A 17,894-nucleotide genomic window follows, 5' to 3' on the forward strand; every position below is an offset into this window, starting at 1 on the left:
AAATGAGTGATCCTAGTGACGCTCAGTCAACAAACGTACTGGCATCTGATAAAAAAGAGCTACAGTTTGTAGCCAGGGGATTACGCAGGCTGCTGTGTACTTGAAAAGATAGAAAGCAAATGAAACAGCTTTGCTTTGCTATGCACTGTCTCCCCAACTCTTCAGTCCTTGCTCCCTCCCCTCCTATCACTTCTGTTTTGTTTTCAAAGACCCACCAGCCACAGACTGGCAGAGGATACCGAGCATAAGCCAGGAGTGGATCGTCACCCTGCCTCCGTAACAGGGAAACTCTTGTCCAGCAGTCACAAAGGTAAGTGAATGAGTCTCTCTTTCAAATATGCACAAGGGGATGAGGCTAGAAATAATGGTGATTGGTATCTTGAAAAAGAACCTGGATCTAGGAAGAAAAATAAGGCAGTGGCATTGCAGTGTGAGCTTGGTTTGCATATACCAAGCAGGGAGAGGCATGAGGACTCGGCTACAAGCTCTCGCAACGTAGAATAAATCAACTGATCGTATGAATCTCCTTATCTTGCAGCACTATTTATCATTTAACTAAGACAGGCAAAGTGTTTATTAGTTTCAGTCATTGTTGCTCTGTTATTTGGTGTGCAATGGCAGCAGCAGAGCCTCACCAGCTACATGGCTTGTGAAGCAGCATTTTACACTACTTCTGCAGGGTGTTCTGGTGTAAACAGACGCGGCCATCTTCCTTCAGCAGTGTTTGGTATCTCCATGATAGAAGAGGCATAGTGCTGCAACAGTATAATAGAGGAGTAGTCTAGCATGAGAAAGTCATGGTTAAAGAGTCGTCCTGTAAAGTCAGCCAGGCAGGGATATGTAAGAGTATTTGCACAAGGGGTGAGACGAGGACTTTTTTCTTCTGCCTTGTCCGGGTGTCCCATCACTATACTGACAGGTATGTAGGAATTGAGCCAGTCTCCAGGCGCAGTGACACAGAAAGTCGAGGCATAACTGTGGTTCCTATAGCCACAACTGAAACAGATAGTTTCAAACAAGCCAGCTATGGGTGCACTTCCATGTTACAGTGAAGCTGAACTAGCAGCTTGCCACCATCAAAACAAGAAGGTCCTGCTTCCCCCTCACCGCCGCCTTCTGCCCATGTTCATGGGTTCACACAGGGAGCCACCAGCATATTAACCCAACCAAAAAAATTATTTGTTTTCTTTCCCATGGGCTTTTGTCCATCCCCTGAACCAAACTGCTTTGCCTGGGGATCAGAGGACACCACAGACAACACCAAGTGAGGGGCAGAAGCACACTGCCTGCAGCAGGACTTCTTTTTGATGTTGGCAACTGTTAATTCAGCTCAAGCTGTAACACGAAGCCTCATCCTCAAGCACCTCCAGCAGCAACCTGACAGCATACGGGCTACAAAACCCTCCTGAGACACAAGACGAGCACTCAGGCAGGCAGCCTGTAGTGAGTTCCACCACCCTGCAGCTACCCCGCTGCAGGTAGAGAGGTGTGCTGCAGCCACAGCTCTGTCACAACGTGCTCATCCCACGCCTGCAACAGTTCCCCACCGAGCTGGGATGATGTGGGAACCCCAATCCATCGCTGGCCTCGCGTCTCCACAGGGCCCTATCTGCAAAAATCATGATTGCTTTAACTTGGTATAGTGTTTGAGGGAATACACATATCCTACATGTATAGACTTGAATAAGCAATATATTAAATATTTTAATTCATCCATTGAATAACAGGATATAAAATAGCTGTGTCCCATCAAAAAAGTGAAAGAGTTACCTAATACCATACCATTGTTTGTTTGGGTTTTTCAGCAAGTTAAACGGAGTGTAAATAACATGGTGATCTTCTCTTTTTTTTAAAGGAAATTTGAGAACAGTTCCTTCAGAGCAGGTAACCCATTTCTGATTTATTTTTTTATTTCTGCTTATTATTATTTACTCTATTTTGCAGCTTCCTGAAACTCCCCAAGCCTGTCCCTGCAAGCTGTCTGCCTGCAGGGCTCTTGCTGAAATTGGTAGAAATGCTCCTATAACACCCTGCTAGAGCAGGGCTTCGTCTGCAGCTTTGAATTGAGCACAGTGCATAAAAGTCAAAAATTATTATTATCCAATGCCTGTTGGATGGGACCTAAGAAAGAACTTATTGTCCTCTATCCACATTCATCTTACACAAACTAGCCGGCGCTCGTATTGGCACTTTCAAGAGTGAGACCACAGTAAAGAGGAGTGAAATACTACCCTATGGTTTCATGATCGCTTTAAGCTGATTTAACTGCAAGGTGCTGCCAAAAAAGGTGGACCATCCCCTCCCCCACCGCCAGCCTCCAGTCCTATGTCCTCCTCCCTCTGCTGAGCTGGCTCAGGCGCTTGCGCACTTCCAGCCCGCGAGAAGCTCGCTGGGGCAGGAGAGGAGGAAAAGACCTCCATGTGGGCAGGGACACCCTACCCCGTCCTCCAGATCCTTCAGCTACCCCCATCTCCTGTAGGGACATTCCTTCTCAGCCTAGTTTGGTGCCCCAGGTGGTTAGGTGTTGGTGGGGGTGCGTATAGAGCATATACATAGGGCAATCTTGTCTGCAGAGCTGATGAGTCAGCAGCGTGCAGCACCAACGCGCTCCTTCAGTTCTACTTTAAAGGAAAAAATAAAATAAAATAAAATAAAATAAAACTAAACTAAATAAAAGCTGTCTCGCAGCAGCATGGATGAAAGCACAAGAATGCCTGTATTTTAGCCTCCTCCCAATTACAGTTCTTGTTGAAACTTTTATTTTGAGGCCGACGTATTCAATGTTTGGCCTTGGTACAAACAGATCATTAAAAAAAAAAAAAAAGGAAAGGAAATGCTTCAACCTCCCAGCAGAGCAGGATGGCACTTATTTATTTCTTTCATTACAAAACCAGCCCGTGCCAAGTAAAATCGTGCTCCAAGAGCTGTTCTACCAGTCCCAAAGCATTGGAGAACAACACGCGCCAGTCCCACCTCTGAGCCTTCTGCGGGCCCCTGCACATTTTCACTGGGTGGAGGATGGGGAAAGGCTGGGGAGCAGGTGACAGAGTTCGCCTTGCTGGGGTCGCACTGGCGGGAAATCCCTGTACTCAAAGGATGTCCCCAGCAGCCTTTTGATGGCTTTGCTGGCCTCAGGATACAGAGTAAAGTAAAATATAGCAGCAGTGACTGTCTGGAGACATTGGTGGGACTCCTGGGTTTGCAGCTGGATTATTCAGCAGTTAACTGCTCCTTCCCTGAGCTACATGTAAGATGCTCCTTGCCCTCACATAAGCAGTTGAATTAATAAACTGAGAAGTTCTTTTGAAAGCTCTGGACTATCACAATAAAATCCACAAGCGCAAACATACAGGCTGTATAATGAGAGTGAAACAGAGGAGAAAGCTTTGCCATCACATCATTAAGGACTTACTTACACAAGGGAGCAGTTAAAGCATCCTTTGGTTCCAATAAGTTACTGCAGCTGAGTGGTCACCATTGCTAAAAGCTGGTGGGTCAAAGTGTGACCTCTGCGACCCCAGTGGAGGTGCCCTGATTTCACCACACATCACAGAGCTGCTTGTGCACAGGAAAATGGGGCACCTCCATCCTCACTGAGCTGCTCTGGTTCTCACGGGACCGAGGGAAGGCAGGCAGCAGCTCTGATGTGTGCTTGGACTGCAGAGGCAAATGACTTTCTGGGTAAGGGGGAGCCTGTTGTGCACACCAGGTTTTTTTTTAGTAGAAAAACCATCCACGCACTAACTTTGCATTTCTGGGAATACATTTCCAACACTGTTCTGTCCTGACTTTTAATGGCATGTGGAAATTCAGAAGTCTTGCAGCAGTTGGGTACCAATGCAGGAACCAGCACCCCGCAAATCAGAGTAGCTCCTTCTAGCTGGACTGACCTCTGGCTTTAGTTCAACCCATCCCAAATCCAGCTCAAACCCACCTTCAGCCAGCTCTACACCTGGACACCACCACAAGCCTGCTGCATCAGTGCCAGCGTTTGATGGACAGCCTGTCCCTGAGGTCCCACTTTCACCCTTCTGCTCCCCCGGGCTGGCATCCCTCCACCACCACTTCCCGCACATTGCTTCAGAGGGAGCCCTCACAATACCGGGCTTGGTGCCACGCAAGGGAAGCACACCCAAAACCCAGCCCTTCTTGCACAGTCAATTCTGCAGGAAGATCTCTGCAGCTGTGAGATGGAGGATTTGCTTTGCCCCGCTCTGCCAGTTTGTTGGTGGAAGGCTGGAGCCAGAAGTGACCTATCCCCAGTGCAAATGGCCATGGAGGCTTCAGTGGGGATGTATCTGACACAGACCCTATCTTTTGCAGGTGCATCATAACACGAGTCTTCCTTGCTCGCTGCCACTCTCAGCTATGAGGAAGCTTCTCCTCCCTGAAACTGTAAAGATCATGCAACAAAATGTTCCCAGTCACCTGCCAGAGCAGCTGGCTGTCACACAGCCAAACAACGCTCAAGTAGTTGAACAAGATTTGTTTTCTAGAGGAAAGCATTAGCCCTACAGCATGTAAAAGGTGGCTTAGACGCAAGACTGTGCTACCGCGGGGGCCGCCGGCGTCCCCCCCAGCAGTGCCAGTGGCCTTATGTTAGCACAGGGCACGTGTTCCCCACTGCAGCCCCTTGGTGTATGGGTGATGGTGGGCGAGGGCTGCTGTGGCCATCTCATCTCGCAGGTAGGACAAATGCAGACTACGTGGCTTTGCCAAACTGGTTTGGGATCAGCTCTGGCCAGAGGATCCCATCACTGGGGACGAAGGTGGGGACAACGTAGGTAGTTGCCGGAGGAGCGAGGATAAGCTGCAGCTTTTCTTGCCCTGTGTGTGGCTCGTTTGGGTACGGCTCTTCAAGCAACAGGGGCGAAGCAGATGAGAAGCGTGCATCCCATCTGCAGTAGTTGGTGGGGTCAGGATTTGGTGTTCATGTTCAGTCCTGTCTTCCAGGAAAGGCTGGAAATGGGATGAGGGTAGCCTCGAGGGCCATGCTGCTCAAGACCCAGCCTACTCTTGCTGCTTTGAGCAGGGTGATCTCCAGAGGTCCCTCCTGGCCTGTGTTATTCTGGGATTTGATAATCTTGAGCAAACTATGTAGGTTGGTTCAAAAAGTCTCTATTTAGCAGCACCCAGCCTTAGATAAGCAAAACTAAGTCTCCAAACACCCTGATCACCAACCTCGGTACAAACAAGACCCTTTGGAAAATGTGAATCTCAACTGCTCTCTCCTTTCTGGACTGGAGACTGATCTTATTTATGGCAATTTGATATGCTGAAGCCAGTGGTGCCTTATGGCTACCAAATGGTTGTTTTAATGTATTATCACTCAGCTAAATACCTATCGGCCATAAAGGTCTGCTATGATGCTATCCAAGGGAAACAAGGCATTTCCAGTGAAAGGGAGCAGTACCTATGGTTCCTAACAACAGGCATGTCCTTCCACACAGCCATTCCTGCAGCCTGGAATCAGGCAGTCTCCATCTGAACAAACAGGTGTTTAAAATACTTCCCCATGGCTCTTCCATTTATTCCTCTCTCTCCCACTCTCATCCTTTCCCACCTTCATCATGCCCTTGAGAATAATCCCCAGGAGAAAAAGCATAGCCTCCTGGGAGTGATATGGCAGCACAGGGAAGAGGTTTCTCTGTATTTCCTGCTCCAGGAGACTAAAGGGATCCTCTGTTCTGCCTCAGACCTGGGGAGACCAAGCAAACCACTGCCTCCATCCACTGCTATCCCTGCAGGTCCAAGATGGCTTAGTGGCTTTTCAGTTACAGGGTGTGCCTTCCCATACCGCTCTTCCCTTTGCCTGCCAGAGTGGGACCACATCATTACCATGCAAAGCCCCACGATCCGAACTCTCCAGGGCACAAGTGGATGCTCTCCTGTCAGGATATTCATGTTTCCCTTCTCTGGATGACTAGCTGCTCATTACCATAGGCAGCAGCACTGCAGTGCTGGCTTCCCCTGTTCCTGGACAGCCCTCTTCCTGTGCTATGAAAATCAACTCTTGTCAAATTATTACAGCTGCTTTTATTGCCAGGGTGCTACATCAGAAAAGATGCAGATGTCAGAAGAGGGTTCCAGTCATTATCGCTCTTCAGTCTTTGATTAACATTAAACACCTTTACAAGCTTGATGCCACATCACAGACTTCCCGCGCGACACCGCCAAGTCTGCTGTGGTGTGACCAGAGAGGTTTGCAAATAGGTTTTTTAAAAAGTATTAAAAAAAAAAAGCAACTAGGTAGGTCTACAGAGCTGGGTTGGTGTGGGATGAGAGTTCTTGTTAACCTCTCCCCAGACAGAGGCACAAATCATGAATCTAAGAACCTGGGTCAGGTATCTATCTGATGCACTCAGGACCCTGAGCCTTGAGCAACAGGGACCTACCCAAACAGCTTTGAACTCTAAATGGTCAAACATGAGGCTTTTTTCCTCCAGCCTGCCTTCACCTTCCCACCTATTCCCTCGGTCTCCACAGCAAGCACCAGCAGAAACCCCTCTGCATCGGGCACTGACACAGCTCTAGGGAAAAGAGAGCCACCCCTTACCTTCAGCTGCTGCTGCACCTCAAAGCTTTACTGCTGTGGCTCCCCTGCAAAAAAAATCTTTCATATTTTTTGGAGCCTCCAACAAGTGCCATTTGGAGAGCAAGGAGAGCCCACAGAAAGCTTGCAGCCACCCAAAACCCAAGGCACGTACACACAGCCCCCCCATGAGGGCTGCTACTGACTAAGGCAGCTCATAACCTCCTTGAAGACACCTGCCTAAGCAGCAGTCTCGGCGGCGAAACCGTGCCTTGAGTTTTCAGCACTGGAATAACCCTGTGGGGTCTGGGATGCAAGCGTTGGTTCAGATGGGCCGTTGGGGACGCATTCTCATAATCTTCAAAACACCTCCGAGAATGAACAGGGGGTCAGACTGTGGCAGAGACACCTCCCGCTATCTCCCTGCAAAGGAAGTGCCAAGCACTGGGCTGGAAACAAAACTCGATGTCCACAGAGCGCTCCTTTTGAGCCATCACACTGTTACTGCTCCCTCCGTGCTGAGGTAGGGAGGTTGTACACAGGAATGCTGTTTCAGAGGGTGAGCTTTATCTCTGTGGTGAAATGCACATGCCATGAGATGGAGCTGCTGCTCTGTAAAGGTTCCTTATGAAGCTGCAAGAGTTGTTAGGGTAATTTTTTTTTCCTTTTTCCTGCAGTCAAGGAGCAGCGAGTCCTGTCTGCCTGCGCCAGCACTCCCGCAGCCTGACACAGCCCTGACAGCCACCTCCTGGGGCCGAGCCCACCCCACTTCCCACGCCAGCCAGCATGTCTTGCCCTCTGAGACAGGACAAACACACGTTTCCCTTTGTTTTCAGCTCCACACCTAGTTTTTTCTTTGCATCGTGAAAGGCTGGCTACTCATCTGTAATTCAAAAGCAAGCAATGACTCACTAGACTACAGCACTTTCCAAGGCAAAGTATTTCATGCATTTCGCAGGCACGCTAGCCTGCGTTATGAAATAACCTCTATTTGTGGCACATCTCCCCATCCTCAAGTCCTTCGCAAAACCAGAGGGCTGGAGTTTCCACCCTGCACAGGCACCGAGCGCAGGAAGAGGAACACGAATTTGTGCTTAAATCACGTGTCATGCTTTGTGTGGGGAATGCAAAATGCTATCCCCACGTAACTTTGAAAACCTGGCTTGCTACCCGCTGGCATTAACCCAGCCTTGTGGTGTTCACAGTACGTTTTAATTAGAAGGTAACAAAAATCTAAAGTTTCACTTTTGCCCATAAGCTTCTAGGTGCCGGGGAAGGGGCTCAAAGGCACGCGGAGCCTCGGCTCCCAGCCCCTTGCGTCCCAACCCCATATCCACCGCAGAGGACACCAAGAGCGGTCGCTGGAGCTGCAGCCCCTGGTTTCCCCAAGAGCAGCAGGGGAGGGAGGTTGCAAAGGGGCTTAAAAAAGGGGGAGAGGTGCCTTACCTTGAACCACAAGGCAGCCTCCACCACTTTTGGGCTGCATCCTCCATTCCGAGGCCACATGGGGAGAGTGTCTGCAATTGTCTCTTCTCCCTGGGTTGGGATGGTGTTTCCGATACCCATGTTTCCATCCTTCGTTGCCTGTCCCTGCAGCCTGCCTGATCCTGCCTGTCTTTCCCCCCGCAGGAGACTGGAGACAGTGGGTCTCTCAAGGTTGTGCACTTCGGGCTGGTGTGACTGAACTGCTAAAGCGAAGTAGGGGAAACCTCACAGAGGTGGTGAAGTTCACAGAAGGTCTTTCAGCAAACTTCCAGCCAGCCCTGGATCCGACCACTAGAAGAAGACAAAACACCAGGCTTAGAAAATAGGCTGCCCTTAGACCTCCGAATTATTTCTGAGTTAGCACGAATGTGTCCATGCACAAACTGCCCCATGTCTGCTTATGGAGGACAATTTGGTGACATTTTCATCGTGTCATTCAAAGACTTCAAAAAAGCAAGTAATTGGGGATCCCCATTTGCTGTACAAATCCAATGCTGAAAAATTTGGGGGGTGGAGGTCTTGGATGAATCCATAAACTTCTCAGGAGAAAGTCTGTAATTCTCTATGCATTATATATTTTAACAATCTTCACTTGGAGGCAGATTTGAATTTCCACTTAAGGCTCTGAAAACTGTCCTATTGAGATACCAGCAGATAAAATCTTCACTCAGGATACCTCTGTGAAAGAGCAGCCTTTCACAGTCGGCAGCATTTTTCGAAGAATGCTCTCAATTTTCATATCTAGATATATCATCTTAGTTGAATAACCATTATTTTGCCTTGAAAAAAAGACTCGGAGCCTCTTAAACATCATTCCATTGGAGTCCAGATTTTAATCTGCCTCCTCTAACCACGAAGAGAAAATGCACTGAGAAGGTAACGTAACCTGTTTCAGCCCTCTAGGTTTTTTCTGACGGTGAAGAGAGGGGTGAGCATCGTCGCAGGTCTTTCTTCCCCCCATTTGATTGGGCGCAGCATGTATGGACACAGATTTTTGTACTCTATCATAGGCATGTGCATGGGTTAAGCTTGAGCTTTCTGGGGCGCATTGGGTGGTTCCAAAGCCATTGCACCCAAAACCGGCAAGCTTCTTGAAATCAGTTTTGTACAACGAACAAATCTGTACGATGAATGGACTGAAAATAAAAGCACAATGTAAAAAAAAAAACAAAACCACAAGCTATTAGAAGTATTTTATTAACAAAAATTCTGCATTTACCCAAACGAAATATTTGTGCTTACTGTTGGTCAGCCATTGTCCCCTACAAGCCAAAATCCTGCTAAATTTCTGCTGCACGACAGGCGATTTTGATTGCACCAGAAGAACTCCCAACCCATTTCAGCACTTTATCCAAATCGGCACCTTTCCATGAATATGTTCAAAGGAGACTTTTTGCTTTGCAGGTTGAAGGGAGCAAATGGGCTGCAATGCATAGGGTTTTGTACACTCAACAGGGAAAAATTAATAAAGAGAGCTTTGAAACAGAGCAGGCTGCTGCATTGCCTCCCCACGCAGAGCTGTGCCTGTAATGGCTGTGCTTTGCGCAGCACTTCGAGGGGAGCGCACCTTTATTGTCCTATAGATTTAAATTTAATTTCTGAAATGCACACAGCGCAACAACAGACCGCGGCGATCGCACGCTTGTTCTGCATAAGATGCTGCCATGCGTTGCTTCGCCATACAGCTATTTTGCTGAATTGCAGCCATATTTCTGTCAGTACAAGTGATGGTCTATATGAGGGATTAATCTGACACCAGACAGTGATTCTTAATCCTTCAGTATATCATAATCTATTTACTTTGCATGCTAAGAGGATTTCAGCTTAAAAATATACAGGAAGTGATACTAGAAATGTATATAAGATCCAGAATGCTGTTTCCTAAAATTGCAGTTTTTCATAAAAAAAAATCCTCATGGCTTTCTTGGAAAAGTCCTGTCTGTCCTGGAAAAAAAAAAAGTGTTGAATAGGGGTTTAACTAGAAACCGGCATATGTTTTCCTTTAGGCTTCAGCCCTCTGACCATTTTCACCCTCCTCCTTCCCTGCAGCTTTTTGTGCTCGGCCATACGACATGAAAGAAGAGCTCTCCAGTATAGCAGGTTCCTTGGCTGGGAGTTACACCGGCAGGTTTTTATTGACAAATCCAAAACAGGTTTGGAACCAATGTGGGATTTTATGTGCATTAATTGCTACTCAAAGTGCATGAATTAGCAGTGACTGGCTAATGTAGAGGTCAGCACAGTGAAAACCACAAATGGTCGGGTGCAATGGTTCCTTATTCAGCTGTAATCATCTGTTTTCTTTGTGCCCTGCCAGAAAGGCTGTCTACAAAATAACTGCAGTAAGTTGTGTTAGTGGGTACATCTCCTGAAACTTATAATTTATAAATTTTTAATAATTTAATTCATGCTCGGCCATAACACTGCATCCTCAAAGCACATCCTGCACCCGCACCGGCAGTCGGCCACTCCAGCCAGCAGGAGCCCTGCCCAGCCTCTGCCCACCTCTGCATGGCCGGGGTACCACTAAGGGCGGTCAAATCATCACCTGTCACAGCTCCCGACCACATGCGGAAGGTTTAAAAGCAAAGCTTTCCAAGCAGGGACTCTACTCAGAGCAAATACTCTGATAACAGCAAATAGATCATAAATTATTTCAGGTCCGCGAAGCACCAATTATAAAAACTAACAACAGCCCAAGCTAGGTAGTATTCTCCCCCTTTGCCCCTCTTCCCCACTCCCAAATCCTGGCCCTTGACTTACAGGCAGGAAAGCACCACGTGCCTTTGGAGCGGGCACCCACGTGCGGAGGCAGCTGCCGGCTCTGGGACAAGAGACAGGAGCTTCACTGGGCTTGTGGTGGGTAAATCAGCATCTTGGCACCGTGGCACCAGCCCCTGGGCTGCTGGTGTGCTTAGTGCAGCACCATGATCCAGCAGCAAATGCTATTTAAAAATACATAATACTAATCATAGCCATGCACCCAACAGCCTTCTCACTTGGGACGTGAGGCACCCGAGACTCCCAGGTGGCTGTTTCACAGCTGGGCTGCCCAAAAAAGCCCCCCGATCCTGCCGGCGCCTGCTCCTGGAGCCGGGCACCAGACAGCGAGTGCCGCCGCGGCGTGCCGCTTTACCTGCCAAGACTTGTGCTCGGGATGGCAGCGCCTGTTCGAGCCTCGGGGAAGCCCACGGTGGGAGACGTTTGCTCAGCCGCCCAAGCCCCAGCAGTGCAGGCATGCTGCTAGCAAAACAGGAGGGGTGCTAGGCCCCCCCCCCAAACCCGGGCACGACCCTCCCCGGCCCACGCTCGCCCACCAACGGGCACAAGTTGCGTCTCGCCCACGCTGCTGGCACCGACCCACAGATGGTGGAGGGAGGACGAGGCCTGACCACGCTCGGCTCGCAGGCAGGCATTGCGCTCGTTAGTCACCCTGCTGTTTTTCCAGGGGGTTCTACCCGATATAAGAAAAAATATAAGCAATTTTAGTTGTTTTCCAGCAAACCGGCTGTTCCCGCTTGTAGTCGTGCTCGTCGACCTTCAAAGAAGCACCAAGGCTGGGAGAAATGCAACAAAAAAAAACAAAAAAAAAAAAAAGAAGCCAGGCATTGAGGGCAAAGCCATTATTTGATGTGATCTGGAATCGGTCTCCTCTGCGCCCCTACCGCCAGCTGAGCTCAGCGACCGGCCCCGCTGCCGTGCTCCAGGTCTGCACGAGCAGGACAAGAAAAATGCCCGAACTGTGGTGTGGGGGATGCTGGAGAAGCCACTGGGCTGTGGCACCAGGTGCTGCTGGGTGGCCAAATAGGGGGGGGATTCCCCTAGGGGACACGAGCACCCAAACCCCAAAGCAGCCCCCAGGCCCAGCCACACTGTGGGGTGCTGGATGAAGAGGTTTAGGACCATGTCACCAAACCCAAAATTCAGCTCCCATCCTGGCTGTGTCTCTCAGCATCGCTGATTTACTGAGTTACAGTGAAACACAATTTTTAAGGCAGATGAAGTGTGTGTAATTTTTGTTTACAGAAGATGAAGCGGGGGGGGTGTTATACGTTTGCTGTCTCTTGTTGCTCATGTGGTCACTAACTCTGGGAGGCCAACTTCGGTTCACTTCGTGCCCAGCACAGATTTTTTTTTTTTTTTTTTTTACAGCTCCAGGAGGGCTGTGATAACTTTTTCCCTTTAAAAGAAGGGCTTCGGGATGCACAGGCTGGTAGCACCCAGACCCAGCATGCATGGTCCTCCCTCAAACTGCCTGTACAGCCACCCTTCGGTGTGATGAGTGCTTTATTAGTACTTGCAGAAGAGAACAATTATTTTATATGGATAGATGTATTTAAAAATACTTAAATATATGTATGTGTGTGTGTGTGTGTGTGTGTATATATATATATATATGCACTGAAGGAGACAAGGAGAAGAACTGTTTAAAGAAAAAAAATCCCCTAAAATCAACTCAGCTGCACCCATCCCCTCCCATGGCTCCCTGCTGCACCATGCGGGTGCTGGAGGCCATCACCCCCCCCCCACCTCGGGGCTGTGCTGTGGCCGTGACCCTGGAAGGATGCACAGGGCTTGAGCCAGTGGTACCTGGGGCTGACCCTGCTGGTTTTCCCACCACAGCCCATTTCCCAGCAGCTGTGGCAGCACGTTGCCAGCCCCATTTGCACCCTACCAGGATGCAAACCTTCCCCAAAGTGGCTGCGCGGAGCATGCCAGTGCCTCAACACCTCTCGCCCCCCCCCATGGTCTCCGCTGCCCCAGGGGTGCCTGGGGACCCCAGGGATGGGGGCCATACGGCACAGCCCCAGAGCTCCCGGCTGCAGTGGGCAGTGCTGCAAGATCACAGGGAAGAAGATGGGAATTTGGGGATGCCCCCACCAGTGCATCAATGGCACAAGCAGGGCAGCAGCGGGTCCCCTTGGCCCCAGTCCTGTGGGAGTGGGAACGGCCCCAGCACCAGTGGGCAGCCTCCAACAACTGCGGGGAAGGTCTGGGGGAAAAAAAAAAAAAAAAAAAAAGAGGGGGAGATTGTCATGAGAAATAATTGATCGCCCCTTCCCCGGCTGGCTCGTAACCAGCAGCGGCTGAGGAGGGAAACGCTGGGAGCCAGGGCTGGAAGCACGGATGGGTGCCGAGCATCCTGACCAGCACCTGCCTGCACAGTGGGGCACAGGTCTGTCTGCGTGGCTTTATGTCTGAGTGGCCCTTGCACCCCACCACCACCCGTTGGTCCGGAGTCTGTGGGGCTGCCTCACCAGGTGGGGGGGGGTGTTGCTGTTTCAGACAGCGTTTGCCCATCCCATGGGTCCCACTGGCACTGCGGTGCAGCAATAAATCAGTAACCAATTAAGAGTGTCAATTAACATAAAAGCAGGTCCCCAGCCCACACCCACAGAGGCGGCAGTGGGTCCCCCCCCTCCAGAGCATTCGTGAACTCATCAACCCCCCCCCATCCTGCCAGTAACCCCCAGGAAGTATTTCCCAGTGCCTCGCTCCTCCCAAGGAAGTTTCCTGGGGAAGAGGAGGCAGGGGGAGAGGAAGGAGGACAGAACACCACCGCGTTTATTAGTTTGGATTTTATTGGGGTGGGGGAAAGGAGGGGGGGGTTGCCTTACAGTTGAAGGGGTAAGCGTGGGGTTACGGCATCAAAAATCACACGTACACGGTCCCTCTCCCCCTGCGGGGCAAAGCTGCTGGAAAGCACCAGCCTGGGTCAGTTAAGGCAGCCAGGCACACAGGGCTGCAGCCCGGACCCACAAAAACACACCAACCGGCAGAAGGGACTAAAAAAAAAAACCAAAAAACAAAAAACCCACCAAACCAAAAAACACACCCCCAAAAAGTCATGCCCCCCAACCCCAAAGCAGAGCTGCTTCCCCCTGCAATCCTCCCCCCCAAAAATAAACCAAAACTTTTTTTTCTGCTTTTTTTTCTTTCCTTTTTATTCTTTTTTTTAATTTTTTCCAAAAGTTTTGGTTTTTTTGGTCTGCAGGTTGCGGATCAGCTGGGCAGCACTTCCCTCCCCCTTTGCCTCCCCTCTGGGCACCCCCCTGGGCTGCTGCCCACCCCCCAGCCCTAGGACGGCGAGACCGAGCTTGCGCGGAGGACGGACAGAGGACGCGAGACGGGGAGAGATTCGTTTTTAGGGAAGAAAATTAAAATAAAAAAATTTTTTTTTTTTTAAAGTTCTGTTCCATGTTAGACTCTAGATAAATGCCAACCCAACAGCATCAACTAAAAATAATCACGGTCACTGGAACGGACCTAGTATTTACATCGTTCCCGCCGCTCCCAGCAGCAAGAGGCTGTACAGGACCGGCAAGCCGGGGGCTCCTGCACCCGGGGTGGGGGGTGAGGCACCCCGCAAGAAGTGGAGGGGGCACCGGCAGGGCAGGAGCCAGCCTGCGCCTCTGCCCGGGGGGGCAGCAGGGGGGACGCTAGGCTCTTTTTTTTTTTTTTTTTTTTTTTTAAACTCCTCTTCTGTTGTGTTTAAAAAAATAATAATTATAATAAACCCACTGGAGGGGTGCAGGAAGCAAATAAATATCAGTCAGTAGAGATGGGGGTGGCAGGACCCCTCCCTGGGGCATCGCCATTGCTAACGAATAGGGGGGAGGAGGAGGAGGAGGAGGAGGAGGAAGAGCCGGAGCCAGAGTCCTGCCTGAGAGGCGGCAGGGAGACCCTGGGCGGGGGGTACGTGGCGACTTGGGGGAATGGTGGTCGGCCCCTCACAAGACCTGGAAGCGCCAGGACGCCTGGTCCTTGTAGTCGAGGCAGTCAGGGGAGTTGAAGTTGAGCTTCCAGGAGGCGGCGGCGGCAGGCTCCTTGTAGTCCAGGCAGTCGGAGGAGTTGAAGGGCAGCCCGGTGCCGCCGTAACCCTGATGGTGGTGGTGGTGGTGGTGATGGTGGTGGTGGCCCGAGCTCTGGCTCAGCGGGTGGTGGTGGTGGTGGCCGGGCACGGAGGAGGGCCCCATGGGGCTGAGCTGGTGAGGATGGTGGTGGGAGTGCATGGGCGCCAGGTAGGAGCTGCAATCCACGCCCCCAAAATAGGACGAGGAGGGCGGCGCGGGGTAACCCTGCCCGTACCCCCCGCCTTGGCCGTAGGAGACGGGGTAGCTGGCGGAGGCGGCAGCGGCAGCGGGGCCGGCCCGTTGCATGCAGGACGCAGCAGCCGGCGGCAGGGGCTCAGGCACCGTCACACCTGCCGGTGCCGCGCCAGGAGAGATGGAAGCCGGGCTCCAGATGGACGACGCCGGGGTGCTGAGAGAAGCCGGGGCGCCCGCCGGGGCCGACGAGGCTGAGCTGGAGGAGGAAGAAGAGGCTGAGCTGGAGGCCGCTGCCGGCGGCGTGAACTGCCCGCTGCTCTCCGAACCCGAGCTCTCGCGAGCCGGCGAGGATTTCTTCTTGGCCGGACGGCTCTTGGCCCCGCTGCCGCTCTGCTGCTGCTGCCGGCACTTGGCACGGCGGTTCTTGAACCAGACCTGGAGCGAGAAAATGGTGTGCAGGGGGATGAGCAGCGGGGCGAGGAGGGACGGCAGGGCGAGCGAGGGCCCCAAAGCCCTTCCGCTCGTCCCACCACCCCTCCTCACCGCGGGAGCACCCAACCAACCTCACCCCGGCACCAGTTCTCCCAGCACCCACGCCCAGCCATTAGCACCACACACCCCCGCACACCGTAAAAAAACCTGCCCCACCTGGCACCCGGGCCACCCTGCATCCCACCCCAAGCAAGGATGCCCAGGGCCAGTGGCTGGGGTGTCTCAGCTCACGCATGTCCCCGGCGCAGTGACAAAACATGGGTTTGGGGGACAGATCCTGCGTGGGGTGCTGCCTGCATATCCCACCCCTCTGGGCATCATCATCCGGGGAGCAGTGCCAGAGGGAACACCCCTGGGAAATCCCCGGCTAGTGGGGCTGCTATGCCCTGGGGCAGGTGGAAAGGGACAGAAAAATATTAATAAAAATAAAATTAATGAAAGAGGATAAAGAAGAAAAATAAAAGCCCCCCTTCGCCTGATGTCCCCACGGCGGGACGGACAAGTGGCCGGGAGCCCACGCGCATCCCAGCCCCGAGGAAACAGGGATGAGCATGGATGGAGGGCCGGGTCCGAGTGGCGCCAGCCGAGCCGGGGTGCCCCCGCATCCCCCCAACCCACAGCGGTGCGGGATCAACCCCCCTGCACAGGTCCGGTACCTGAACTCGGGATTCGGGCAGGTTGATCTTCAGGGCCACCTCCTCCCGCATGAAGATGTCAGGGTAGCGGGTCTTGGCGAAGAGTGCCTCCAGCACATCCAGCTGCGAGCGGGTGAAGGTGGTGCGCTCCCGCCTCTGCTTCCGTGGGGTGGCTGGGGGCGAGCACCGCCACGCCAGTCACGCAGGGTCCCCCCGCACCTCCCGGCACCCCTGGCACAGGGGCCTGAGAAACATCCCCCCCCCAGCCCCAAAGAGCAGCGGTGCTCCCCGCTCGCCCCAGCCCCACAGCAGTCAGGCACTGCCCGCCCGGGCCGGACCCTGTCCCGCTGTGGGCAGGGGGAGCAGCATGGGGCTGGGAAAGGGTCTGGCCCAGCCCCGGTGGGAGGAATGGAGAGATTTCGTTGAGTCGAAATAAATCTACTTTTTTTTTTTTTAAAAGCTTTTTTATCCTTAAAAATCTGCGCGGGAACGAAGAAGCCCCGGGGCCGGGGGGGAAATTCAGCTGGGGCTGGCGCTGTCCCCCCACCCCGCTCCCCCCAGCCAGGGGTGTGGACAAACGGGGGCACCCACCCCGTAGCCCACCCCAAACAGCACGGCCCCACGGGTTCCTCCAAACCCACCTGGGACAGAGCTTTTTCCCCCCGCTTGCTCCTGGGCAGGCACCTACCGGGGCGCGGGTGGGTGATGGCAGGGATGGGGAGGGGGCCGCGGCGCGGGGCACTCACCCGGGTACCCCACGGAGGGATGCAGCAGGTCCATGGCGGGGCCCGTCAGCCCCAGCCCGTTCATGCCGTAAGGGGGCTGTTTAAGGTAAGACATCATGCTAGAAGCTGGGCAGGTTTCCTCCAAAGTCCCACAGAAATAAACAAATCAAATCAAATCAAATGTATGGGGTGGGAAGGGGGGGAAAGGAGTAAAAAAAAAAAAAAAAAAAAGCCTCAACAAAAAGAACCCCCAAAAAAACCCCAAACAGGAGGCAAAAAAATTAGAAGCCAACAACAATTAAAAAACAGAGCACAAAATCAGCGTAAAAGGAGTTTTTTCGTTCCGTCCCGCCGTGAGGTCCTCAAGCGATCGCAGGCAAAGGGAGGCAAAAAAAAAAAAAAGAAAAGAAAAAAAAATTAAAACGGCAACGAGGATCGGGAAACAAAAAGGTGGATTTCTTCCCCGCGCAGAGGCGAGGCCGGAGTGCCTGGGGAGAGAGCGGAGAGAAGCGGGTTAGGGGTCCAGCCGCCCCGAGTCCTGCCGAGGGGCGCCCGGGGGGCTTGGCGGCCGCGGGGCTGCGGACACCCCGGCGCGGGGCCGCCGGGCAGGCGGCCTTTAACTGTACATTTTATTATTATTGTTTTATTTTAAACGAAGGCGAATTGCGTGCAAGTGCCGCGAGGCAACAGTGCCCGGCGATGGGGAGAGATAAAGCAATTATTTAAAAAGATAATTGGATTAGGAATCAAAAGGAGATACCAGAGGAGGGAAGGATAATTAATGTAAAACCGAGCAGACGGGGACGTTTTAATTAGAAATGGATAAGAGTTAAAAAAGGGGAAAGGAAAAGGGAGAGCGCGGGCACCCGGCGCCGGCAGCCCGGGCCGGGCCGGGGCCGGGGGGGCTCCGGCAGAGCCGGGCCGGGGGCGGGGGCCGGGGACACACACACACACACGGGATTCGGCGGCCGCCGGC

The 17,894-nt window shown here is 52.3% G+C and overlaps 2 protein-coding genes across 3 annotated transcripts in view; one reads left to right on the forward strand and one right to left on the reverse strand.

The window, feature by feature from the left end:
• WDPCP (WD repeat containing planar cell polarity effector) overlaps nucleotides 1-9,178 on the forward strand; it is a 161,292-nt gene extending 152,114 nt beyond the window's left edge. Inside the window, exons 17-19 of one of the 2 annotated variants that reach the window (XM_052784223.1) lie at nucleotides 210-310; nucleotides 1,856-1,884; nucleotides 8,162-9,178. In XM_052784223.1, coding sequence (XP_052640183.1) covers nucleotides 210-310; nucleotides 1,856-1,884; nucleotides 8,162-8,212 — 181 coding nt within the window. In that variant the 3' untranslated portion in view covers nucleotides 8,213-9,178. Of the gene's footprint in view, nucleotides 1-209; nucleotides 311-1,855; nucleotides 2,089-8,161 lie in introns of those variants that run through there. The other variant, XM_052784226.1, reaches the window with a different exon arrangement.
• Nucleotides 9,179-14,169: 4,991 nt separating this feature from the next.
• OTX1 (orthodenticle homeobox 1) lies at nucleotides 14,170-17,267 on the reverse strand. The gene is made up of 3 exons (XM_052785665.1): nucleotides 16,940-17,267; nucleotides 16,215-16,366; nucleotides 14,170-15,501 (listed from the first exon to the last, which is right to left on the reverse strand). The coding sequence occupies exons 1-3, from the start codon at nucleotides 17,034-17,036 to the stop codon at nucleotides 14,749-14,751; spliced, it is 1,002 nt and encodes a 333-aa protein (XP_052641625.1). The 5' UTR covers nucleotides 17,037-17,267; the 3' UTR covers nucleotides 14,170-14,748.
• Between the last annotated feature and the right edge of the window lie 627 nt (nucleotides 17,268-17,894).

This window comes from Harpia harpyja, chromosome 4 (genome assembly GCF_026419915.1).
Source record: "Harpia harpyja isolate bHarHar1 chromosome 4, bHarHar1 primary haplotype, whole genome shotgun sequence".
NCBI lineage: Eukaryota > Metazoa > Chordata > Aves > Accipitriformes > Accipitridae > Harpia > Harpia harpyja.